We start from the raw sequence: 25,438 nt of genomic DNA, 5'->3' as shown, positions 1-25,438 counted from the left end.
TGAACATGATGGAGACACTACAACCTCTCTGGGCAGCCTGTCCCAGGGCTCTGTCACCCTCACAGTAAAGAAGTTTTTCCTTAAGTTTGTCTGGAACTTCCGGTGCTCCAGTTTTTTTGCCCATTGCCTCTTGTCCTGTCACTGGGCACCGAAAAGTGCCCGGCCCCATCCATTTGGCCCCCACACTTTCAGGTATTTATAGACATGGATAAAGATCCATAAGATGTATGGAGACTTTGTGTTGACTTGACTTCACTTCTTATTTTGGACCACTATGTTGAAAGGGCTGAACAGAGGACTCTAGAGCTGGAAATTCCATAGTATTTCTGTGCTCTGAGACTCCATGGCTACAGAGGGTCAGACCCAAAGACCAGTTAGCCAGGTGTCCCATGACCAGTTGCATAGGGAGAGTGTAAATATGGAGCAGGAACGTGTAACTCCAACACACTTCACTGCTCTCCTGGAGCCTGGTTGTCTACAGCGTGGACATTTCTTGAGCCAGAGATGGTGTCTCTGTATTTAATAGCCCTCAGGGTTCTTCACCATTCATGGCCCCATCTGTAACAGGGATTGTTTAAAATTAAAAGTGCGAGGGCTGGGTTTGGTAGGATACAGCGTGTTTGGCCTCCGAGCAAATGCAAATTGTCATTTCACATGGAAAGAGACGGGGCTGGGCTTGGGAGGTGTTAACTTGGATGATGCTCAGCAATCTGAGGAATAAAAAAAAAAAGTTTCAGTTCCTGTCTTGCTCCTTGGGCTTTTCTGAAAATCCTACATAATGCTCTTGTGTATCTTCATGAACATAAGAAGCCATAAAACTAGGTCCTTTGGGTCTACCACAAAACCCTTTGCTCTCAGTAGAGCCTTTTTGGTGGTTTCTGTAGCATCTGGAGAGCCTGGCCGAGCACAAGGGCTCTATGTCCCCATTAACCTTAATGTGGCATCATCTTGGGTTTTGAAAATCTCAGGATTTCAACATTGTTTCTGCCCAAAATGGCTGTATTTAAGTGAGAGCTGAGCTAAAACCTCTCTCTACAGCTTGAAAAATAACTATTAGAAGGGGTTTATTTTCCAGGAATGATGAGGTTTTTCTATCTGATTTTGTTTTTCTTCCCCCTTTGAGATGACTGTGTTAAAACATCTCTGCTCAATGTACCTGTGGATGCCTGCTGCTAAGCCTCTCCTGGGAAGGGTGGGCAAGAGGTGGGCTTGTCTATGCAATATTTACCCCAAAACTGAGTTTGGGAGTTATGTTGTTTATGTGAAAGGTTTAAAAGTTCCCTGGACAATTTGGACAAGAGGTTTATTCCTTAGAAACCTTCCAAAAATCTCATGGAGGATGTGCTGTGTGTTCCTGTGGGGGCTTCTCGTGGCTTTGCTCTGTCCTTTTGCTCCTCCTGTGGATGTGTGCAGGGATTGGATGGGGAAAGGGAGATGCAAGCAGTGTCCTGAGGAAGGAAATATCTAACTACTTCTCCCTGGATAGATAAGTGGGAAAGCTAAAAGACAATAGCAATGACTACTGACATGGTCTGGATACATTGTTTTTGCATCATATAAATCTGAGAGATTTATCTGTGTTTTGCAGGCTGAGGAATACATCAGTATTCATTTTAGCCTCTGGGAAAAAAAAATAAATAAATCTAATATTTAGTCTCGAGAGAAATGCTGGGATATATCCCCCGTGGGGTTTACTGGAATCATGCTCTTTATTCTGCAGAAAGCCCTGCAGTAGGGGAATCCTCTGTACCCCAACTGCTTTGAATGTCCTATTGTGCAGTAAACTAATGAGAAGATACTTGTTTCCCTATGTCTGTTTACTGCTCACCAAGCTCCAGTGTTATCCAGAACGTTAAAACAACTACTGTTGGCTCCCTAGATTAGTTCATCAATTAATTATCAGTAAAGAAGAGTTGTTATATGTTGTTACAGGCTTTAAAACTCATTTTTCCCACTGTGCTTTCATCTTAAATTCTTGCTCTTTCCTTCTCTGCCTCCCACTTTACCTGACTAGATGGTTTTTCCCCGGCTCAATCATGGATTTCTGGCTAACGATCCGCTTGTCTTTAGCCGACGAGTGCTCAAGGTAGATGTATCAGATCTGCTGCCACTGGTTTGCTGTGATTCTTCGGGTTGCTTTTGTTTCTTGTTTCTGGCTGAAAGTGCACTATTGCTATTTTAAATTGTCGTTACCATGGCTACCTTCAGAGGTGCTTGTTGGGAGCACGCTTGAGTGAAACCCCGTTGGAATTTAGGGGGAGTTTGGTCAAAGTAAAGCGGCATAAAAGTGATGGGTTTTAGCATTTGGTCCTTTGAGAATTAGGAATCAAGCAGCAAAGTCCTATAGATGTTCATATGAACAGTGCTGGTACTGTAAAAGAAAATGCATTAAAACTAGAGTGTTTAAATCCTCGTCCTCTAAACGTGACGTTTTAATTAGGCAAAATTTAGTGGGAGACTCTTGGCATAATTGGATGCAGTGTTCAGCATTTGCAATAGGATTTCTTTTTTTTTTTAAACTATGCAAGTGATTTAGGAGCACAGATCTTGTTGAAAGGCCGTGGGATTTGTGCTGCTAAGTCACTTAAGGACTTCTGAAAATCCCACACTTGTCCCTGATTTGAGGGTGGACCACATATTAAATACAGTCCTCTTACTGCCTCAGTGGTAACCCTTCCAGATGTTGCTAAAAGATTTACGAGATGGCCTTTCCATGAGGTTTTCCATTGTGCAGCCTCATGGATTTGCCTGGCTACAGCCCCGGGGTTGGGCTGCGGTGGCCGGCGGTGGGTCAGGAGCCGATAACTGGGTGCTCCTCTCCAGAGTGGGCACCTACCAAACCTCCACAGTCACATGGAGAAAGAGCTGCTGCTTGTTTCTTTGCACCCAAGCAGTGCAGGGGGTGAGCTATGCTGGGTGTTAATAGATGACCTTGGCTGTATTTAAGGATGATACCAAGTGCTACTTTATTTTTTTGCCTTTTTTTGGTGGATTTTTTGGTTTTTTTAGTGTGGTCTACTAAGGTGTGGAAGTGTGTGTGCATGCTCCATGCCAGCATGTTGTTGGGTCTGGGTTATTTCGGGGTGCTGCTGAATTGGTAGTTTCCCTGCAGACAGTTGTTGGGTAAGGGTTTCATGAGGTGAAACTTTGTTGGAAGGCATTGAGCAAAATCATGGTTAAAGAACCAGACCCAAAGGGCATGAAGCATCCATGAGCTCCCAGCCTTCCCAACTGGCTGCTGTAATTAAATTCATCCAGGATAGCGGAGGCCGGGGTGCTGATGGCCCCAGGGATGCAGTGTGTGTGTGTCATGGGCACCCCACGGCCAATGCCACTTCATCTCACCATGTCTGTGTGAACTTCTTCCAGGGTGATCAAGGTCGAGATGGAGCCACTGGCCCCCCTGGTCCTCCAGGACCCCCAGGTGCCCGAGGGCCTCCTGGTGACACGGGAAAAGATGGCCCAAGAGGACCTCCAGGCCCCCCTGTAAGGACGGGAGATGCGCAGCGAGCACATGCCGGGCCGTCCCCAGCCCAGCGAGGGAGAGGAGGGTGAAGGGCGTCCCCTTCACCGGTGCTGTCACCCCAACCACTGAGTCCCCAGCCTGGGCCAGCGGTTGGGCTCTGATGGCCACTCATACACCAAAGCTTTGGGGCAGTGGGCCGAGGGAACAGGAGGGGACCTTCCATCTTGAGTTTTGGAGCAAAGAGCTGGACCTGTTTGCGGGTGCTGGTTGTTAACTCGGAGAGCCTGGAGGAGATACCTTCCATGATCTGAAGCCTTCAGTTGACCTGTTGCAAATCTCCAGATCACTGGCAATTCATGTAATAAAAAAAGAGGCTGCAGCACGATGCCACTGAACATCCTAATTATCACTGAGCACTTTAGAGAATGAGGGATAATAGTTTCAATGTTGGCCTTTTTATTTTTGCAGGGTTTCAAAGGCGAACCAGGAGAGGATGGCCTCATGGTTAGTATTGCCCAGCAGCATCTGTGTATACATATCCCTCACCTCCCTCGCTTTACATCATCCTTTAAGCTCCCTGCACCAAGTGATTTTGCATCATTGCTTAAGGAGGCCAAAAAAAAAAAACCCATGGGAAATTGTAGCTGCCCTAAAATGGGTGTTTATCTAGGGGTACCTATGCCAGTGGGGAGAAAAGAGCATCTTCTGGAGAGGTGTGCTGCTCCTGTATCCCCCCTTCTGTTCCTCTGAAGCCTCCTGACGTTGTAACTCCAATTCCCTAAGGTCTAGGTTGGATAAAAAGGTGCTTGTTATACATAAAATACACAAGCTATTAAAAAAAAGAAAAGAGTATTATTTACTGGGAGTACAGAAAATTTACCAGTGTATTTGTGAGGGAAGATGAGGGACTGGTATCTACATCATTTTTTTTTTTCATGGGAATTAAAATACCCTTGGAAATGTTTTTATCCTCTATTGTCAAACAAGTTATACCAGCTACTTTTACATTCAACAGGGTGCCAGGGGACCTCCAGGACCAAAGGTGGGTAATAAGTAATTTCTTATCCAAGTTTAATAGAAATTATTGAAACATTGCAGTATAAGGGGGGGTGGAGATGAATGTGTGTTTTGCACTGGACTCCCACTCATCTATAGGGATCAGATACTAAATTTCTAAGGTATCACCTTAGAATTAACCATTGACTTGGAGCTGCAAATGTCTGAATGTGTTGCCTACTCAAAAAGCACAACCACTGCCCATGTTGAAACCTTTTAACGGGGATGGAGGGAGTCATAGGTCAGCCATGCTGTGCTGTAGGATTGTGCTTTCTTGCTTTTTTGAGGGGGATAAAGATGATCAACACAAGCCAAGTGTTTTAACTTTACAATTAATGTTGAGTATTCATGCGATTGGTCTTATTTTCTGTTATGTCTCTAAACTTCTTTCTCTTCTGTGTTTGTTTTTGAAGGGTGAGCCTGGCATCCAAGGAAAAAAGGTAAAATGGTGATTTTTTTTAAAAAAAAATTATTTTTATTTTTATTTTTTTGCTTTACTTGGCACTCAACTAGAGAAACCATTGCCAGAGACCGATGGAGATGCCGTGGTCATGGCTGTCCATACCGAGACATTCCTTGTGTTCCCTGGGGTTTCTCACCCATGGGACCCCGAAGCACGGGCACGGCGGTGCCTGCAGCCTGGTTTTCATTACAACAAGCGAGGCAGAAGCTGCAATCACATCTGCCCAATAGACAAAGAATAAAATAGCAAATGCCAAACAAAGCAGTAGGTCTTGAGCCCTTCCGCTCCAGTAATTCAAGCGGAACCAAGAAGCGCCTGGAGGCTGTTGTCTACCCAGGGCCCCCCGGGATGGGTTTGTGGTTCCTGGGATGGGCACCACCATGCAGCACCCAGGTCTCCAGGGGGTTGCCTGCTCTCTTAAGGACAGGCATGCAGCTTGGGTTGGGTGTTGAAGACTGTGGAGGTTTCACATGTCTGAGCTCTCCACATTTTCTTTTGACGGTGCCATCAAGTAGTGGATAAATCTCTGCCTTTAGCTGAAGCCAAAGCACTGGCAGGGCCCCAGCCTTTCCCTCTTACTGCTCTGCCCCAAAGCAGACATGGCCATGGGTGTTTTTCAGGCCAGAATTTGGCTTTAAAATCTCATAACTGGCCAGTAAAAGTAACCTTTTCAGCACCTACAAAGTGATTTTACTCCAAGAGAACAATGGAACATGACAGGAAAAACAAGATGATCTCTGCCTGGGAGATGGGCGTGCTGGTGACTTGTGGTGAAGTCCGTGGGGATGGGTGGCAGCTTGCAGGAGGCCTTTGGGACCCAAAAGACTAAATTGAATAAATATCTAATTTCTATTAGAAGTGGGAGAGCATCTTCCTTAGTGCCTGCTGTAAGCAAATTCTGGGAGATGCCCATCCACCGCCCTGGGAGCAGGGGAGGCAGAGCTGGGTGGGAGCAGAAGACCATGCTGGAGCCTCCTGGGCTCCTTGCTGCAGCTTCACCCAGCCGTCTGCAAACCTGAGTGGGTCTTGGGTCTGTACAACACTCAGTGGGATCAAATGATGTGTTGGAGCCAAACAATACGTGTATAAAAGTTCTTTGTATTTCACCTTTTATATTTGATGTTGTTAGGGTGATGATGGGATCCCTGGGGAACCAGGACTGATGGGCCCTAAGGTATGTTCTGCTCTGTGTCTATCTTGGCAGCATCTTTTACTATCTGGTTTCTTGGCACAGTATCACAACTGGGGCAGGTTGAGAAGCACATTTCTCCCCTGACATGGAAAAAGAACAAAAACAAGGGGTGGGGGGGGAGAGTAGAAAGAGAAGGATAACCCATCCCTCTGCCACAGTAGCTCTGCCCAGATGTTTCCAAACACAACTTGTTGGCAGAGAATTGCCATTTAGAGGCTCCTCTTGCAGAAGCAAATTGGGGGTTTGGCATGTGGGTTTGCAGTGCCCAGATGTAGGGTGCAGTGGGCTCTGCAGGAGCCTTCTCCAACCCCTCTGTTTTTTGAGCTAACTTCATAGCTGAACGTACCACCCGCAACCAAACCGTTAAGCCTAAAAGCTTCATTTTTATCTCAAAAACTCCCCTTTGGCACCTAGGCAACGTGATGTATTTCAGGCTAAAAGCAGAGCTTTGTTCACTCACGTATGTAAAAGTAAAGATAAAGCAAGAAAATTCTGACCTGAAGAAACCTGCTTTCCATCCTACCCATCCAGCATTTATCTAAATCATCTTTGTCTTCAGGGGGAAAAAGGAAGCGCAGGTCCCAAGGGAGAGAATGGCACAGATGGCTTGCCAGGACCCAAGGTAAATACAAGTCCATTAGCTGGGAAGCTGGGCACACTACTGAGGCACAGGGCTTCAGCTGAGTAGGTATTTTAAGCCTTTGCCTTCTAAAAAGCTCATAAAGTGCTCAAAATGAAACAAAATGGGGTTGTTGAGAAGTATTTTACCTTTTCCTGGTGGTTTAATGAAAGCTGGATTCAAGCAGAGATGAGTATAAGAGTTTTTAAAATCATCTCTTTGCATGTTTTTCATTGAAGTGCCTCTTTTTTCCCCCAAAGAACTAAACCTCTGATCACGTTTTGATCATTGGATCGATGGCTGAGGTATCACTTCAAAGCCCAGAGCACTTACGTGCCATCCTGTTCCACTGACCTTCATAACTGCCAAGAAATGCAATCAGACAGTCTCGATACGTCAAGTGGAGATGATGAGACAGCATTCATGGGCTGTTATTTCCCCCCTCAGCTGCTTCTTATTTAGTAGGATCTCCATCCAGTCGTGTTTTCCATCTCAAACAACCCTGGCTCCTTGTTGGGCAGGAAACTGTATATGATGAAGACACGTGGGCTTGGGTGACCCTTAGCCATTGTTATTTTTATTTTCTAAAACCATAGTAGCAGTGCTGATTTATTCCCACTGGGACCTGCTGAATTAAATTTTTACTATGAACAGTCTTTGCATTTATACATTATTTATTTTTTCACTTTTTTGAGAGCTTTAATTTGTTCAGCAGATAGATAATCATGGCTATGGCAAAAGGTATGGTTTTGAATCCTGAATTGAACTGTCAGGATGCTGCAGCTTTCTAAAACTTCCTAACTTTCAAAAAAAAAAAAAGGAGGAAAAAGAAAAAGGGAGGAGGAAAAAAAGGAGGAAAAAAGGAAAAAAAGGGAAAAAAAAGAAAAATTTGGCACAACCCTCTTCCTTAAACTCGCCCTCGAAAATGGTTTAAACGTGTCAGCTGAATCTTTCCACACGCAAATTTCAGCCTAAAGCAAAGAGAGAGCCGTGTGAAACTTCAGCACAAAGAGGCAGAGCTTGGCACGCTCGGAGCAGAGCGCGGAGCCGGAGAGCGGCACGGCACAGGGCACCTCGCCCTTACGGGGAGCTCAGCCCCGAGCAGGTCACTCTGCTGTCTCTGCAGTGAGATGCTTTCTTACTGTCAACTGGCTCCCACCAACCTTGGTTTATTTTGGGTGGGTTTTTTGTTGTTTTGTTGTTGTTTTTTTTTTTCCAAAATATATTTACTTCTGTTTATTTACTTGAGGATGATATTGATATTGATATTGAGGATGTACCAGCGAAAACGGTGGGAAAAACCCAAGGTTGTGAACTCAGGGGGGATCTGGCTGTGGGATGTGAGTTAATGTACTGCAGGTAAAAGCAACCTGGCACAAGTAAATATAGAGAAGTAAATATATTTTGGAAAAAATATAGTCAAAAAACCAGTCAAATCTGTTTTTTCGCTAGGAGAAGCGGTTCCGTGTTGGTGCTGTACTTCTTAATCTAAAACATATCTTGGCATCTCATGTAGTTACAGTGTTTTTAAGATAAATATCCTCTCTTTTCCTTGGTTTCTTTGAACCAAAAATGTAATTTTGATTTTTCAGGGTGAATCTGGTGAGAAAGGAGGAATCGGCTCCATCGGACCCCGGGTATGGATGTTCAGAGTTTTGCTTTTTCAGTTTGGAATCATGTATTTGCCTCGACCTAGGATGTTCCCCACAACCTCCTTCTGCTTAGGATGTGGTTGAATCACCTCAGGATCAGTTCAGTGCTAGAAAATAGAGATGGTGCATATTTAAACAAATCATTTTCATGGAATCCCAGAATTGCCTCGATTGGAAAAGCCCTTTCAGTTTATCGAGTCCAACCATGAACCCAACACTGACAAGTCCCCGACTAACCCATGTCCCTCAGCACTATGTCTACACGACTCTTCAATCCCTCCAGGGATGGGGACTCCACCACTGCCCTGGGCAACCCCTTCAGAACCCTTTCAGGAAAGAAAGAGTTGGACAGAGCCAGAAGGTCTCCCCTCAGCCTCCTTTTCTCCAGGCTCAACAACCCCAGTTCCCTCAGCCAGGAACTCATCACACTTGTGCTCCAGACCCTTCCCCAGCTCTGCTGCCCTTTTCTGTACACGCTCCAGCATCTCCATGTCCTTCTTGGAGTGAGGGGCCCAACACTGAACCCAGCACTCAAGGTGCAGCCTCACTAGTGCCTGGTACATTTTGCAGGAGATAGCTCTGGGAAATGCAGTCAAGTCCCATTTTCTTAGTGTGACCAACCTGTGACCCTTTTTTGTTGTTGTTGTTGTTTTTTGTTTGGTTTGGGTTGTGTTTTGTTTTTTTTTTTTTAAGAAGGAAGCTGTGTATGGGGTAATCAAGTGAAGATTTTGATGCACTTCTTGGTTACACAAATTTGTGTCCTTTTGAGGTCTGGTTGGGTAACAGTTACAGGTGTCAGACTAGGAATTGATTGAATCAATGGCATTTGTAAGGTGATCATCCCTAAACACCTGGGTGTCCGGTCTTTGCTTTCATAGCACCTGCTTCTCTGATGCTGCAAAAACTAAGTAGGTTTCGTCCTCGGTTGCAGGGTCCCCCCGGCCTGAAAGGGGAACAGGGTGACACTGTTGTGATCGACTACGATGGCCGAATCTTGGATGCGCTCAAGGTGAGCCCCACACCAAAGCTGTGCCAGCTCCTGTGGGTTATTGGGAAAGGACTGGAGAACTGCTGAGCTCTGCCATGGTGATGTTGTGGCACTGTGTCTGTCCCTGTCCTACTTCTCCTTCCCGAGATCTCTGTCTCAGCACAGAGCTGGGTTGGGTGGGAAGAACTTACTGCATCTGGGGGCTGAGGATGTTGAGGATGTACCAGCAAAAACGATGGGAAAACCCAAGGTTGTGAACTCAGGGGGATCTGGCTGTGGGATGAGTTAATGTTCTGCAGGTAAAAGCAACCTGGCACAACCTGTGACATATAAACAGCTGATGGAATGAGTGGGATCAGCCAAATTACAGCTTCAAAGCTGCTGGTTACAGGGTGTTGTTCCCATGGCAGTGGGAGTGGTTTTCTCCACAAGCAGCAGTTGGGATGCGGGAGGAAGGGAAATGATGCCCGAGCCCTAACCTGCCTGGCCAAGCAGTGCCTTGTCGTTTTTGTTAAGATGAAAGAAGCTAAATAGAAGAAAAGAAGCCAAATAGAGTAAATCCTTAATTACAGACATATTTGAGACCTATCCTAATTGTTTTCTAACAGGCTGCAGGGATACACAAAGTGGTGGTAATTACTGTTTGCCAGATGTCTGCACGGCATGCGGCTTGTGAGTGGAGTTTGTGGAGTGCGGTGGTTGGAGAGGCTCCATCAAATGTCTGGAGACTTCATCTGCTGGGCCCAGACCCTCTCCTGTGTGCTACATGTGGAGATTGCTGAGGGGCATGTCGTTGAACCTCACTAACTTTGCCATTTTCCTGCTTATTAGCAGTTTTCAGTGTCTGCACACTGACCTGTCTTTGTGAACAGAGCTTTGGAAAGGGGTGGTGGCTTTACACGGCTTCCAGTGTCATTAAATGTGACAGTGTTTGAGTGTGCAGTCATGGAAAAAGGTGCTTGAGGATCTGATACCATTTTGGTTTTCAGCTGAGTGAGACCATGGGTTTTGGTGTTTGAGATAATGTGCAAGTTGCAAAATATTTGTTCATCTCAAGGTGGTTCATGGTCTCCACACCCAGCAGTGCTCAGGAAAAAGAGCTTATTGAAGTGTGCAAGGTTTTCCTGCTGTTAGTGCTCACACAAACTCCTTCATTTCCCCTCTTTAATTGCAGTTCCCTGGCTGGTGGTTGCTGTTTGCAGCAGGATCCTTCTCTCCAGCCTGACTGGAGAGAGGAGAAAGCAAAAAGAGGAACCCAAATTTGGGGCTACACCTCTGGCTAAAGGCATTTTACCTCTTAACCACATGTACCACTGTACGTGGACACTCAACTAGCACCAGTGTTGTCTTTTGCATGAATATCCCCTGGACCAGAGGAGCGTTTGGGATGCTTCTTGCCAGCAAAGCTCATCGTGGTGTTTGGGCAACCATGGGTCACATGAGTGTCTGTTGTAGATCACAGCTGGGAGCTGCTCCCAGCTCATCCCTGGCAGCACAGGGATGCTGTGCCATTTTCCTATTAGCCATGCTCATGCCTGTTTTGTTTGCTGTGTTTCAGGGTTCACCAGGTCCCCCAGGGCCACCGGGCCCCCAAGGTGCTCCAGGTCCCAAGGTAAGCCCATGCAGATGGTGGTGTTTGTGGTCATTAGTGGCTCTCCATGTAGCAAGTGTCTCCTAAGCTAAAATAAGGCAGGCAATGCTGCCTGCGAGACTTGAAGCTACGTGTGGTAGAGGACATGCTATTTAACCCTTCCTCTGGCTGAAAAAGGAGGTTTTCACACAAAAGCCCAAGTTTTGTTGACCTGTGTCCAGCCTCTTTCAGAGGATGCTGTCCCAGAAAGGAGTCCACTCCCAGTCCCACACCTGACAGGTTAAATCCTGGCCCCTCCAAGATGTCCTCCTTGCACGTGGCAGGAGGCACAAGTACACGGGAGAAGCAGTTGTGAGGAGAGGCTGGTGGTCCCAAAGGCTTTGCTGAGCTGCCCTCCATCCCACCGTCCCTGGGTGCTGCTCACTGCCCCAGCACTATGTCCAAGCAGGACCACTCTGTCCTCCCACTGCACAATCATAGAATCATAGAATGGTTTGGGTTGGAAGGGACCTTAAAGCTCATCCAGTTCCAACCCCCCTGCCAGCAGCAGGGACACCTTCCACTAGATCAGGCTGCTCAAAGCCTCATCCAGCCTGGCCTTCAACACTTCCAGGGAGGGGGCATCCACAACTTCCTTGGGCAACCTGTGCCAGTGTCTGACCACCCTCACAGTGAAGAACTTCTTCCTAATATCTAATCTAAACCTCCCCTCTTTCAGTTTAAACTCATTTCCCCTTGTTTTGTCATTAACTGCCCTTATGAAAAGTCCTTCCCCAGCTTTCTTGTAGCCCCTTCAGGTACTGGAAGGCTGCTATAAGATCTCCCTGGAAACTTCTCCAGGCTGAACAGCCCCAAGCAATAGCCAAGAACCTACAGTCAGCTGTAGTTTCTTTAAAAGAAGAATTTAACCTGCAGAAAAGCATCTCTTGGAAGAATGGGATGGGGCAGGATTTCAATGCCTCTCGAGGTCTCCATGTCACCCAAATTTGGATGGTAATGCTGGCACATCACTGAAACCTCCTCGCTGCTGCTGCTCCCGAGCCTGACAATGCCAAACTCATAACTCACAAAAGCTGATAGATGTGAAGAACTCATTTCCTTGCAAAATCCTTTCCCGAGATGATTTCCTGATTTAACTTACCCTGGATTCCCCTTTCTTTGTGTCGCTTCAGGGGGAGCTGGGCTTGCCGGGTCCACCTGGACTGGATGGTGAAAAGGTACGTGGAGCATGGCTGGATCACACGAGATGTTGTAGGAGCCAAGTTAAAAAGGAATTTACTGTGTGTCTGTGAGAGCTGTGGCTGTGAAAAGCAAATCTCAGCCTGCCAGGAACAAGTTCTGCCCCATAATATTCACCTCCTTGAATTAATCACCCATTGCTTACGGCCGCGCTCAGCCGTGAGCGTGCAGATGTTGCTCGTGGTCACATCTGCCGATTAAAGGGACCCCTTTTATGAGGGGTTTGTCAGACACTGTCTCCAATTTAGTTGTAAACCTTCCCAGCCCTCAAAGGCTGCAATCCCTGCTACGGCCCAGCCACATTCTGCTGCGCCAGCAAAATGGGCATATTTAAATTTTAACATGAAAATATGTTTTTGTGAATTTGTGCTGCCATGTGGAGAGAAGCAGCAAAAAGGCAGAAATGGCTGTTGGGGGGGTTTTTTAAAAGAGTTTTCTCCTAACTACTTGTTTTCTGTAAACTTGCAGGGTCCCAAAGGAGCGAAGGGTGACCAGGGCAGCGCAGGGATCACGGGGCAGAAAGGAGAGACGGGAGAAATGGGTTTATCGGGTCCACCGGTACGTCCCTCTCTCTGTCCTTGTACATCTGCTGCTTGGTTCTTTAATGCATCGAGTTCTGCAAGTGCTCAGTATGTGACCAGGTTTGATCTAAGCAATGGCCTGTCAACACCAAACCACTGCGGGGCTGGAGGATGCGGGAGCTTTGGATTTTCTTCGCTAATGATGATGATAACGGCTTAATCAGAAGATGATCTAAGCTGGTAGCAAGGAGAAAATGTTTTCTCACATCCCCTTGGGGATGAAAATGAGATTTGCTTGAGCCAAGGATGGAGTTTAAAGGAAGACAAATGTTTTTTTGGTTTTTTTTCTCTCTTGTTTCTCCTTCCCTGGAAGATGCACCACATCAGGGTTATATTTTTATCTTTTAGGGAGCAGAAGGGCCAAAAGGAGATAAAGGAGAAAAAGGAGACACCGGCTCACCGTGTTTGCAGAATAATCATGTAAGATCCTGGCAATGTAAAGCCTCTTCTGCAAGGTGGGGTCAGGTGAAGTTGGGGTCAGGTGAAGTTGGGGTGTGGCAACCTGGAGCTGCTGGTTCCGTATCCATCAGCGCAGCAGAGGGGACCAAACCCCAACTGTTTTCTACAAAAACTTTCAGCTGCATCTAAATGGGGTTTATTCGCTAGGGAAGAACATCTTGTGCGCTTGTCACCACAAAGTTACTTTAGATTTTGCATTGATGGTTGAGATATGGGATGCTGCTGTCAGAATTAAGTTTTGTTATAAAAACATACTGGGCCCCTTGCAGTTTTATAGGATTTCTGCATCTTTTTTTCCTTTTTCAGGCCTTTTCTTAAAAAAAAAAAAAAAAAAGTGATGAATTTTGATAGTTTTTTATTAATGACATGAGAGCTCTAATTTTGTTCTGTGGGGGGTTTTTTGGGGGGTGCTTTTGTTGTTGGTGGGGTTTTTGTTTTAATTTGTTTTTTTTTAATCAAAAAGGCTGGTTTCCTCTGGTCCGTACAGAAAATTACATCATTTTCCATCACCTCCATTTTGCGACTGGCAAATAACACCGAGTTATGTGGGTCACACCTCTCATCTCAGAGGCTGCCTTGATTCATGTCTTTATTAAGATTCATTTATTTATAAATCCAACGAGCAACTCTTTGATTAGCAGATATTTGGATTAAACCCATTAAATCAGAGGGCATTAAATCATTATTCTGGGCCATGTAAGGTTTCCACTCCCAAACTATGTTTTTCCCTGTGCCCAGCCCCGTTAACGTGCCGTTTAATTCCCTTCTGCAGATCATACCTGAGCCAGGACCCCCTGGACTACCCGGCCCTATGGTAAGACTCTGGAAAGTGGCTTCTGCAATTAGCTGATTTGTTATCTCATGTGATTAGTTCAGGATGAGGGTGGTTTGCTCTGTTTAATTATTGCAAGCTGCTGTGAATCTGGGGAAAAAAATAATGAGGGAAGAGCTACAGTGTCGTGTGTTGTCTTTGGAGAGATGGAAGCACCTGATTTAGGAGAGTCTATCAGCATTTGTGGCATGTTTTGCAAATATTCAAGTTGCTCCTTGAGGTGGGGAGAAGATAAAACCTTATGGGGTGGGAAAACCTGTTCCCTCTGTGATGGTGTTCTGTATTCCCACAAATTTGCCCAAGTCGATAAGTTTTTGCCATCAATTGCAGCAGGAGAGGAAGTGGCTGGTGATGAACACTCAGAGCATTTTTTGATGCAGATATCAAAGGTATTTGGTACTGATGATGCTCCAAAAGGCTGAGGAGCTGTCAAGGGCATCGGGAAGGTCAAGATGCCTCTGATGTGTCCAAGATGCACCTTGAGAGGCCGTGCTTCAAAACCAGGTGGCATTCATAACTCAGGAGGTGTCCCTAGCCCAGCCTGGGCTTAGAGGGCTGTGGTGGCAGGGTGCTGCCCTCCAGAGCTGGCTGTCACTTGCTTCACGAAAGCTCTTCCAATACTTGCTCCCCAAAGCTCTATTACAGCGTTTTATTGTTGTGTGTTACACAAAGCGGTTCCTTTTCAGTTCCTCTTTCCCCCGGATTTGACGTCGGAGAACCAAATAAACTGCCACCTGTCTTGAAAAGAAATATTTGGCCATTGTCAGCTCATAATTTGAGCAAGAAATGGTTTAGGAAGAACAAACTTTGGGGTTTGTTTTTTAAATTCTAGTTTTCAAATGCACCATTGTCTTTCCCGCAGGGTCCTCCAGGAATCCAGGGGCCTAAAGTAAGTCTATAAATTAAATGTCACCCACTGTTTCCAGGCTGCCAGTGCATTATTTACAGGCTCACAAAGGCCTGTCAGCTCTGGGGACTGATTTTTTTGTCACTGTTTGTGACAACACATCCCTTGGTTGTGCTGTTCAGCAGTTGGCGTTTTGGAAGACGAGCTGTTTTTCCTTCCAAACACATTTACGATGTGAAATCCTCCTCCAGCACGGAGGACTGGTGGCATGTGCAAGTCGGGGTTTCCAAACCTTGCAGGTTTAAACCTGTATTTTCAACTATTTTCTTACGTGGTCTGGTCAAGAGGAAAATGTTAACGGCAGCGTGTGAATAAGCATCTCGGAGAGGTGGGAGGAGGCAGCAGATGCGCGGGGTGGAGCTGCTGGGCAGAGCTGCTGGGTCTTCTTCATTGATGTTATTTCATTTATTCAGGGCTTGGATGGTGCAAAGGGAGAAAAAGGTGACAGTGGTGAGAAGGGGGACCAGGGCGACACTGGACCTGCTGTGAGTTGTTTTCCTGATATCTCATTTCTGGCCGTCGACAGAAACCTGCCTGACAGCAACCATCCCTACACCTTGTTTCTTTTTCCCTTAAGGGTCTCCCGGGTGCTCCAGGGCTCATTGGTTTACCCGGTACCAAAGGAGAGAAGGTAATTATCGGTGTGGGAATGGAGTGGTGATGTTGAGGTGTCATCCTAAAATAAAAATAGGGGTGTAAAATTGTGCTGTGGTGAAATGACAGAGCCAGGCTTAGCGGCACTATGCTGATGTGTGGTGAGGAGCAACCTTGAGTCCTTGAGGGGTTGTTGGGTGAGCCTGTGCTGTCACTGCTGTAGTATTTCACCAAATGGATATAAGTGTGCCTGCGACTCAATTTAGCATGTCTTAATTATTATTTTTACAACTGCAGGGAAAGCCGGGGGAGCCAGGATTGGATGTGAGTATGGAAAATGTTAATTATTATGTAGAAACCTGAACAACATGCATGTAAAGGCCATGAAAATGCTTGAGATGGGCAGAAAAATATGTAGCTAACACTGTATAGACTTGTGTCCCTTAAACACGGTGCCCACAGAACCATGTCTGTAGGGAAGGGCTTAATTCAGGCCAGTTCCCAGACCGCTGCCACTGCACAGCGGTAACTGCTCAGCTAAAGATGCTGGAGGGCTTTCTCTTTCCAGTTGAGAATACTTGTATTGGATTCAGTGAAACCAAAAATCTCCAACAGATTTAATATTACTGGGGTAGGTAAAGCACTAGCTTTCCCAAGAATTGCTGAGATACCAAGTCAACAGGAAGGAAATGTCACGTTCTTCACTATGGGAGGGTGGGTTGATCGCTGGAGGCTGCTTATGTTGAACTGAGATGCCGGGACATTTGCACACTCAACTTAATTTTTTTTATTATTTATTTTTTCCCCCCTCTAAAAATTGTGGTGATAGGGTTTCCCAGGTCTCAGAGGAGAGAAAGGAGAGAGAAGTGAAAGAGGCGAGAAGGTGAGTTGGGTTATGGCTGTAGAGATGCTCATGGAGGCAGGACTGGCTGCTCTTTTGGCAGGCAGCGATGCTTGCCCTGGGTGCTGGTTCCCTCTCCAACCTGGCAGCAGTTCTCAGGTCACTGCTGTAAGGTCTTTTTTCTGTGGCACAAGTATTCACATGGCCCCAGTGCAGGGCAGGACACCCAGTTAATTCCTACCCACTTGGAAGTGCTTTCTGCAAACCTGGCCCCTGGCCCCAGCACAACCATTGTGGGGAAATGGAGCAGCCTGACAGCTCAGGGTTGTGAAGAATCACTAGTTTTGGTTTATAGACCTTGAAAATGGATCCAAGGCAAAGGTTTTGCTACAGGGATCCTTAAATAAAAGGGTGCCCTGCTGGAAGCAGGAGTGGCTGGAAGCTGGGAGCTCCCACTTACTGTCAGATACCAACTTGGTTTCTAGCAGAAACCAGTCATTCAGCCATTCTGGTATAAAATCATTTATTAAAATCTCTCTGTCCAGCTTTAACTGAAGATTTTCACAGTGATTTTTAATTAGTCCGTTGAGGTTCCACTAGTGCAAACATCCCTACTCTGGGTGAGGTGTGGGACTCTGCAAGTGCTGTGCGAGTTAAAGTCAAGGTGTTTCCCCTCCAGTTCCTGATATTTTTCCCATTGTGCCAACAGGGTGAGAGAGGAATACCAGGGAGAAAAGGAGCCAAAGGGCAGAAGGGAGAACCAGGCCCTCCTGGACTGGATCAGCCTTGTCCCGTGGTACGTCTTTTATTTCACTCATTCTAAGCGCGCATTGCCGGGACTGAAAGGGGACGCGGCTTTGCAGGCAGAGAAAGGGAGGGGGAGGATTTGGTAGTTCTTTATTTTGCAGTAAATCAGAGCAGATGGTTATTGTTTTCTCACTTTTCTTAATGGTTTGTTTTATCTGCACTGCTGGAAGTTCACTGCTTGCTGTAAGGGCTCCTCTCTGGCCAGATGGGAGCAAGCCACAGCAGTAAAAATAAAGGATCTTTGTGTAAAGACCTTCGTATTGTAGTCGGGAACAATGGGCTTCAGTAATGCTCTTTGGGAGATGATGATGGTGTGCCCTGGTTAAGTTCTTTGGGAGATGATAGTGTGTGCCCTGGTGAAGCTCTTTGGGAGATGATGATGGTGTGCCCTGGTGAAGCTCTTTGGGAGATGATGATGGTGTGCCCTGATGTTGGTGTGCCCTGGTGAAGCTCTTTGGGAGATGTTGGTGTGCCCTGGTGAAGCTCTTTGGGAGATGTTGGTGTGCCCTGGTGAAGCTCTTTGGGAGATGTTGGTGTGCCCTGGTGAAGCTCTTTGGGAGATGTTGGTGTGCCCTGGTGAAGCTCTTTGGGAGATGTTGGTGTGCCCTGGTGAAGCTCTTTGGGAGATGTTGGTGTGCCCTGAAGCTCTTTGGGAGGTAATGATGGTGTGCCCTGGTGAAGCTCTTTGGGAGGTGATGATGGTGTGCCCTGGTGAAGCTCTTTGGGAGATGATGATGGTGTGTGTGCCCTGGTGAAGCTGCTGGTCTGGCTTTTGAGTACATTTGAAATCAGAGAGTAACTCACCGCAGTGGATGGTGATTTAAATGCAAAGTCAACTCAAAAAACCAAGCGAGGGATGAGCCTGACTCTAACTTTCCTGCATGAGGAAGTGGGTTGGAGCTGATAGCATTTTAGTTCTGCCAAAGATCAGTGATGTACGAGCTGGAGCTCCCTGGGCTGCCAAGAAGCACCTCTGAGAGAAGAGACCTCCCCGTGTTTCTCCACCTGAGGTGGCAGCTCGTGGCTCAGATCTGTCCCTTCTCAGACACATCCCGGGCCACCACTGTGCAGTGTGTACACACAGAGGTTTTCCAGGAAACCTCCTGGGTGTCTGAGCCTGAGGAAGGTGAATCTCTCAAGTCTACTTCCAGAAATTCTCATTCCTTTGACAGGGGCCCCCAAAAAACCACCACCAACAAAAAAACCCAAAACCAACCAACCAACCAAATAGAAAACCCCAAACAAACCAAGAACCCTCTACTGGTTTAGAACAAAAACCAACCAACCAAACAAAAAATCCCAAACAAACCAAGAACCCTCTACTGGTTTGTAAGTTACCTGGCCTGGAAAATATTCCTCCTTTCCATTACTAATTTTTCATATAATGACTAAAACCAGAGAGAGCCTTTCCCTAAAATGCTTTGAGGCTACAGGATGAGAGTCAAGATTTATATCAACTATTGAACTTAAAACTACTTAAATGTAGCTGTTAGCCCCTAGTTCAGCTGCACCAAACTAGTAATGACAGGTCCCTGCTTCAACGTGCTCCAAAAAGCTCATTTCTTCTCTAAATGTGTGACTTTTTCTCCCCCTGCCAGCACAGCTGAGGCAATCAGAGCTCCACTCTACCAGTAAAAAACTCATTCAGTCACTATGCGTCATTTTGCTTGGAGACTGAATGGGAACTACAATTAATGATTTAATTTCTGGTGGATTACCTTTCCTCCCTCAACATGCTGGATGATTTAACCTTCATCTTTTTCACTGCGCTGTTACAAATGGGGGAATCTCTGGTTTGTGTACAGAAGATCTTTCCCAGATGACAGATCCTACGTGTCTGTGAATTCCCTACTGTAAAACAACTCTGCTGACTTGCTGTGTCATCAGAAATGGAAGTGTAAAGTTCTGGACCCGTCCTCCTCCTCCTCCACTGAAACATGGGTGTCTGTCTGAGTAACTCCCATGTCCTTTATCATTCTCAACAAGCAGTTATTTTTCCAAACAGGGAGATGATAGCATTGCAGGCAGCAAAGGGGACCCAGGTTTACCAGGCCTGGAGGGGGTGAGCGTACCCTGCCCTTTGGTACAGTATCTGCTCTCTTTCTTTCTTGCATGGCTTGTGTGTGTGTTTCTGCTGTGACCAAGCCCTGTCCTGAGGAGTGAATCCCTCCAGGGAGAGGAAGTACATGAGGCAGTAGAGCTGGAACAAGATGTTTCACTTTGGTGCTCAGAGAAGGATGCTGGTGTGTTGTACCTTCATCCCAGTTAAAACCACTTTAGATAAGGAGTGTAAGCAATGGGAGATCACCTAGGGGATGCCTGCCCCTTTATGATAGAAGATACTAAAAATGAGTTCTAGTTTCTCTCAGCACCTATGGCCCAGTTTGGTTTCCCTTGTGCAATAGTCCAACAATTCTCCAGAAAGGTTCTTGCTCTGTTCCCCAACAGTTCACTGCACAACTAGCTAAAAAGCCATCATTGTTTTATTTTCTTCCTTTTTTTTTTTTAAAAAACCATAGAAAATGCTGCATGTTAGATGATTTGCAGTTGTCTTCAGAGAAACAAAAGGGCAGTAAGCTGTCTCTTTTTTTTCAAAAAGTTAAATTACTTTCATATGCGTTGAAGAAACCAAATACTAGCAGCAGGCGTGCTCCGACTCTCCGTATTTACTCCCTAGAGATGTTTTATTTACCAACTATTTCCCATCTCCACTATATAGAAAACACAAGACCTGTCTGTATGGAAGGCATTATAAACTGCAGTAGGTCATCTCTCCAGTATGGAACTACTACGTGACTAGTTAGTAAAGCACTTGCACATCTTCCCACTTAGGTAGGTGAGGGTTAGTTGCATGTTGGCTGGGAGTGTTGTCTTCGTTCTCCACCCCACCGCGTGGTGGGGGTTTGCTGGGTTCTCAGCGATGGGTTTCACTCTGGGAGCATGAGCCTTACGTGCAGGTTGCAAAGCTCTTTTTAAGTTGACAAGTCATTTTTGAATCACTTTGAAATGTGGTAGAAAGGCGTGGAGTTTTCTGATGGCCAAAATAAGTATTTTGAGTATATGGGAAGGAGAAAAATCCCAGGGCAGCAATCAACCTCATGGCGATAGGTGTTAGGATGCGCTTTAACAACAGGTCAGGATCTTTCTAGGTCACAGAACTGCTCTGCATCTTGTCCCTTTACCCTTCACCCCCAGACAACTCTGAAAAATGTACAAGTTGCTTTTTTTTTTTTTAATGAATAGTTATGGACCAAATATTGACTGGTGTCAGCAGAAAAATGTGTTTTCTCTAACTAAAGTTACAGGAAAGCATGTGAGAACAACTTGACCTGTTACACTACAAGTAGCTGGAGAGGGTAACCTTACTTCACTGCATCTGTTTTATTGGGCATAGGCTATTTTACATATAAAATCAATACAGAATACAAAAAATGTGATGACTGACATTTACAGTAAAAAAAATGTAAAAATGCATGTTGACCTCTATTTTCACTAGCAGTTCTCTCTGCTGCATACATGTCCTCGTGGTTTCCCACCCCTAATTAATTTGGAGGTGGCTCTGAGGGGAAGGGTCAGTGCATGTGTGCTCTCTGTAGCTCTACATGCAGAAATTCATGCAATCAAGAGATCCAAGAGCCTTAAAAAAAAAAATCCAGCATCAGAAAAGGCAGCTGAAATCAGCTAATTCTTCTAAAGTATCTTGACAGAGTTGGTCTCTCATAGTCCATTCCTCTTCTAAGGGGCTTCTTGCTTTTCAGGGTTTTCTTCCTGGTAAGTAAGAAAACTTTCTTCTGCCTTTCTGATTTCTGTTCCTTGTATCTCCATCAGAAAAAGACAAGTATTTTCACTCCCTTTGCATAGTCCTATTTCAGTCAGTTCAGCAATTCAAGATTTCATAGTGAAACTAAGTACTGGGGGATCGGATTTAATACAATTAAGGTATCGTCCAGAAAAAAATAAAAAAAATTAAAAATCACTGCCCCTAGACTGAAAAGCACATATTAACAAAAAATACATTTCGACATCATGCTTTCCATATATGTCTGATTGCAAAATTCACTACCTTATAAAGCAGATTATGACATTAGTTAAGTATGGTTCCAAATTTTTATATTATTTATATTTGTTCACATTTTCTTTTTTGTATAAAGGAAAAAAGCGTAGGTTTATTTTATTGTTTTTACCCTGGAGTGGATTCAAGTTTGTGTTGTGTGTGACACACACACAGATTACATTGCCTGCGTATTTATTTTTGTGCCTATACAGTAAATGGGTTTTGCATGGTAATTAAGGGTGCTGCTAAACTTTTCATTGTTGTGAAGACTGAGCTGCAGGTTTTTGGGTCTGACACTGAAGTCACTGGCAACAGAAATTAAACCTGTAAATTCAATTTTGCAGGGACCAGACGGACTACCAGTAGCAGGATGTTGGCATAAGGTACAGTAATAATAATAATTATATACCCTTGACCAGGTTCTGAGTAATTTTGTTTGCTGCATGGTGATTGTCCTGCTGCACTTCCTTTAAGCAACAGGTTATGTGCCTGGCAGACATCATGTCATGCCTTGGGAGAGCAGAGTTCCATCTAGCTTCGTGTCTTGTTCCCCACAGCTGCAGATTGGTGTTAGGAACACTGGCTAACCATGAAAAAATATTCTCATTAATACTGTCAGTAGCAGTGCTTTTGTTTGGGTTTTTTTTTCAGGTTTGTTTTTTATTCTGGCCCAGGTAGTTTAGGAACCACTCATGCAAAGACTCTACAAAATGTGCCTGTGTGACTTAGACCATACCCTTGAGCTGAGACTTTTACAGCAGGTTAAAACCTCTTTGTCACAGTTACAAAACACAATATTTCCAAACAAAGACTTTTCTGCCCTTGTAATTATAATCCACAACCATTACTCTGCTTTATTGTAATCGGTAAATCAGGGTGCAGGTGGGTCAGGAAATTTTTACTGTCTCACAAAACCAGAACAGCAGACAGGGGTTGTAAGTGCTGAATGCAGCCCAGGAGAATGAGGAGAAACATTTTCCCCCTGCCCATAAGATGAGGATTTGATCCAGATTCATAGGAGGATGGTGTAACCGTGTTCTCTGACAAGGGTATGACACTGAAGCTGAGTGGAATTACTAACCCAGTTTCAAACATGTGGTATGTGGACACAGTTTGAGTTAATAGCAAGCATGTTACTAACTGGTTGCAAAACCCTTGGTTAGAATGCGAGCACGCCCTTAGCGTATGAAAGGTTTTAATTCTGTGGTAAGTTGTTTGGATGTGCTGTTAATATTAAAAGAAATCTGAATGCTAATCCTTATGATATTAATAAGATTAGTAAATATAATGAATGGAGCATTTATCTCTGATTAAAATGTTTGTCTGTGTTCTTTTTCAGTGATCTCTAAGCATGAAGCACAATGTGTAAATAATGTGATATATTTTGATCAATTTTTAAATTTTTGTATAAAAAAAGGAAAAAAAAAAACTTTCAACAGTAATATATTGACCTTTTTTTATACCGGATTCTGTCATTTATGGACTTGGAAAAATATTGTAAAGCTCCCAAAGCTGTAAGATACGCATGGTAACATCAGGATTTGATAAAGGTACCGATGAGGGTAGCTGGGAATGACCAGGATTCACTGCTAACGTCGTGAGACAGCGTGTTGCCTTGTGTGCCTTAACGCCTGGAGGAGGGAGAAATCCCTGTCCTGCTTCAGCTCCCAACTCTGTATTTGCATTGCACGTGCACATTAAAAGGGTGAAAAAACCTGGCTCAAAACAAAGAAGAAAAAAAGGATGCAGCCCTAGAAATGAAAGAAGCTGCTGTGTACCGTCTGGTCAAACAAGAGAAGGATTTGCAACTTGCAGAGGAAACAAAGCCGAGCTCCGTTCATTGCTACCTGCTGATGGAAACAGCAATTCTTTGGCTAAACAGAACGCCCTCGACTATCTGTGGATATTTCCACTACTACCACAAAAAGCTTTTTAGTTTTCTCCAGAGGAAGCACCTCTGGGTCCTGAGCTGGGGTCTGTGGCTGAAGCTGTGCAAGCGTTTTGTTACTGCGGAACCCAAATTCCCCAAGAAACCTCCGCTCCAAAACTGAAACACAAAAACCGAGTAAGACTTTCAGCGTAGACAGCTGCAGGACAGGGAGGGCTCTGCTGAAGTCTGTTCTTAAAGAACAGAGCACATCATGTTGCTGTTGGGGTTCCCAACACTTGGAGTTTGGAGTATTTAATTGTCTTGGTTTGTAGGGTTCATTTGAGTTTGATTTTTTTTTTTCTTGGTTTATGTGGTTTTAATTTTAAACTCTGTAACTCTGCACACTCCTCTTGTCCTCTTCTTCCTCTCCCCTTTTTCAGTCTCTTTCTTTAAATCATCTCATCTTGGGTACATCCCATGCAGAGTAGGGTAATGAATAAAAGGAGGATTATGATTTTGATAACTGCATATGGCATTAAGTGAGAGCAATTAAAAATCTGCAAACTATTTCACTGTTCACATTTTGACAGATGCTGCGAAAAACAGATTGTGCAGTAAAGAGACATAAAAAAATGATTTCAGGGAGGAAGAAAATGGGTTACAGCCAAGTCTGTTCAGCTTACAATGAAGATCAAGAGGCAATCAGATTCCTTTACAAGGAGGAGATACTTTATATTAACAAGTTCTTAAATGGAACAGAAAAAGATATACAAATATCTGTCCAATGGGTAGAAGCTAAAGCTACACAAAATCAAATAAGTAAGCCATGGATTTTTAATGGTGAGACTGGTTAATCCTAACCAGACCAGTGATGTAATCCCCATCACTTTGATGCCTTTTTGATTTAACAGATAACTTCTGGATTAAATACTTCAGTTTTATACAAGTTGCTAGGCTCTGTGTAGGAGTCCTAAGTGAAATAAAGAGCTTGACCACGGTATCAAACCAAATGATATCAGGGCGCTTTGTGACCTTGATCTTAGAAAATACAGAAGAGAGTCATTTTTGGTGCACTGAGTAGATCCAAACCCTCTGTCAGATCCTTGTTCCACTGCATCTCTTACAGCAGCTACTGCCAGAGAGGACTTCAGAGAGGGATGCGACCATCCAAGAGGGATGTGACCATCCAGAGGCCATGTGCCCTGGACAACCTGTCCTAGCACTAAGGTAGTTCTTGTCCTGATATTTTGAAGAACAGCAGGAACATGCTCAGTGCTCCACGCAGGTAGGGTGATGTCTGACTGATGTCTGTGAGTTCATATCTGTGACTGGTGTCCTTAAACTTGTCCTTTTAGTCAGCTGGGAGCACTGGTTATCTGCTGGTCAATGCTGCAATGGCCATCTAGCTTGGTAGATGTGGACACAAAAGACTTAACAGCTGTAGGCAGTGAACTTCTGTTACCTGTCTTTGTTAGCTGCTTAGGGTCTACACCTACACATTGCTTGCTCTGTGGCTACACTTTGCATCTTTACCAGTTACTGACCATTTTTCTTGGTCACCTGTGATAGTTTAACCAAAAACCAGGACAGTCACCATATAGATTAAATCCATGTAAATTCAGATCAACTAACAAATCAAGAAACAAGAATTATGTAACTCAAAACAGCAATGAAAATGCATTTTATTTACTTCCATTTCATGTTGTTAGCTATCACTTTTGGTGTAGGGGTTTTTAAAGGCATAAGGAGCAGTTGAACAAGCTCCCACTGGCTTTTAGTGCTTTTGAAAAACCCCTTTACTGTCCCAAATTAAAGCTAAAAATCTTCTTCTGTGAAGGTTGAAGGCAAATCTCTCATTGATGTCACCGGGAAGAAGATCTGTAATTGTTCCCTTAATGTACAGTTGCTCTTCCCATCTTCCCCCAGTCATCTCCAAACTAAAAGCAATTCACTACTCCAAACCACACTGTGGGCTTCTACAACTCAAATTCCTGCACGTGTCCTGTTCATGGAACCTCTATTGATATCAATGAGAGTTCAGTCCCCAGAATGACTGCAGAAAGCACAAGAATCTGGAAGTGTCCACAAACAATCTACAATGCAGATAGAAAAGTCTTGTTTTACATACGCTGGCAAAAACTAAACAGCTTTCTATCTAGCTCCTACTTGAAGAAGTTTGATATCACTGAAGCTACAAGACAAGCTAACCTCCAAAGCTTATGAAATT

General features: G+C 44.8%; 1 protein-coding gene across 1 annotated transcript in view; it reads left to right on the top strand.

Annotated features, from left to right (window-relative positions):
- COL23A1 (collagen type XXIII alpha 1 chain) overlaps nucleotides 1-21,724 on the top strand; it is a gene marked incomplete at both ends in the record, with an annotated part of 26,732 nt that extends 5,008 nt beyond the window's left edge. Inside the window, 20 exons of the mRNA XM_010163056.2 lie at nucleotides 3,370-3,486; nucleotides 3,935-3,970; nucleotides 4,482-4,508; nucleotides 4,936-4,962; nucleotides 6,115-6,159; nucleotides 6,737-6,799; nucleotides 8,389-8,433; nucleotides 9,380-9,457; nucleotides 10,995-11,048; nucleotides 12,200-12,244; nucleotides 12,735-12,824; nucleotides 13,196-13,267; nucleotides 14,079-14,120; nucleotides 15,001-15,027; nucleotides 15,459-15,530; nucleotides 15,623-15,676; nucleotides 15,937-15,963; nucleotides 16,469-16,522; nucleotides 17,190-17,276; nucleotides 21,686-21,724. Of these exons, the coding sequence (XP_010161358.2) occupies nucleotides 3,370-3,486; nucleotides 3,935-3,970; nucleotides 4,482-4,508; nucleotides 4,936-4,962; nucleotides 6,115-6,159; nucleotides 6,737-6,799; nucleotides 8,389-8,433; nucleotides 9,380-9,457; nucleotides 10,995-11,048; nucleotides 12,200-12,244; nucleotides 12,735-12,824; nucleotides 13,196-13,267; nucleotides 14,079-14,120; nucleotides 15,001-15,027; nucleotides 15,459-15,530; nucleotides 15,623-15,676; nucleotides 15,937-15,963; nucleotides 16,469-16,522; nucleotides 17,190-17,276; nucleotides 21,686-21,724 (1,101 nt within the window). The remainder of the gene's footprint in view (nucleotides 1-3,369; nucleotides 3,487-3,934; nucleotides 3,971-4,481; nucleotides 4,509-4,935; nucleotides 4,963-6,114; nucleotides 6,160-6,736; nucleotides 6,800-8,388; nucleotides 8,434-9,379; nucleotides 9,458-10,994; nucleotides 11,049-12,199; nucleotides 12,245-12,734; nucleotides 12,825-13,195; nucleotides 13,268-14,078; nucleotides 14,121-15,000; nucleotides 15,028-15,458; nucleotides 15,531-15,622; nucleotides 15,677-15,936; nucleotides 15,964-16,468; nucleotides 16,523-17,189; nucleotides 17,277-21,685) is intronic.
- Nucleotides 21,725-25,438: the final 3,714 nt, after the last annotated feature.

Source organism: Antrostomus carolinensis, unplaced genomic scaffold (assembly GCF_000700745.2).
Source record: "Antrostomus carolinensis isolate BGI_N321 unplaced genomic scaffold, ASM70074v2 scaffold9132, whole genome shotgun sequence".
NCBI classification, from domain to species: Eukaryota; Metazoa; Chordata; class Aves; order Caprimulgiformes; family Caprimulgidae; genus Antrostomus; species Antrostomus carolinensis.
The sequence above is the reverse complement of the archived record's forward strand: the minus strand, read 5'-3'. Positions and strand labels throughout refer to the sequence as shown.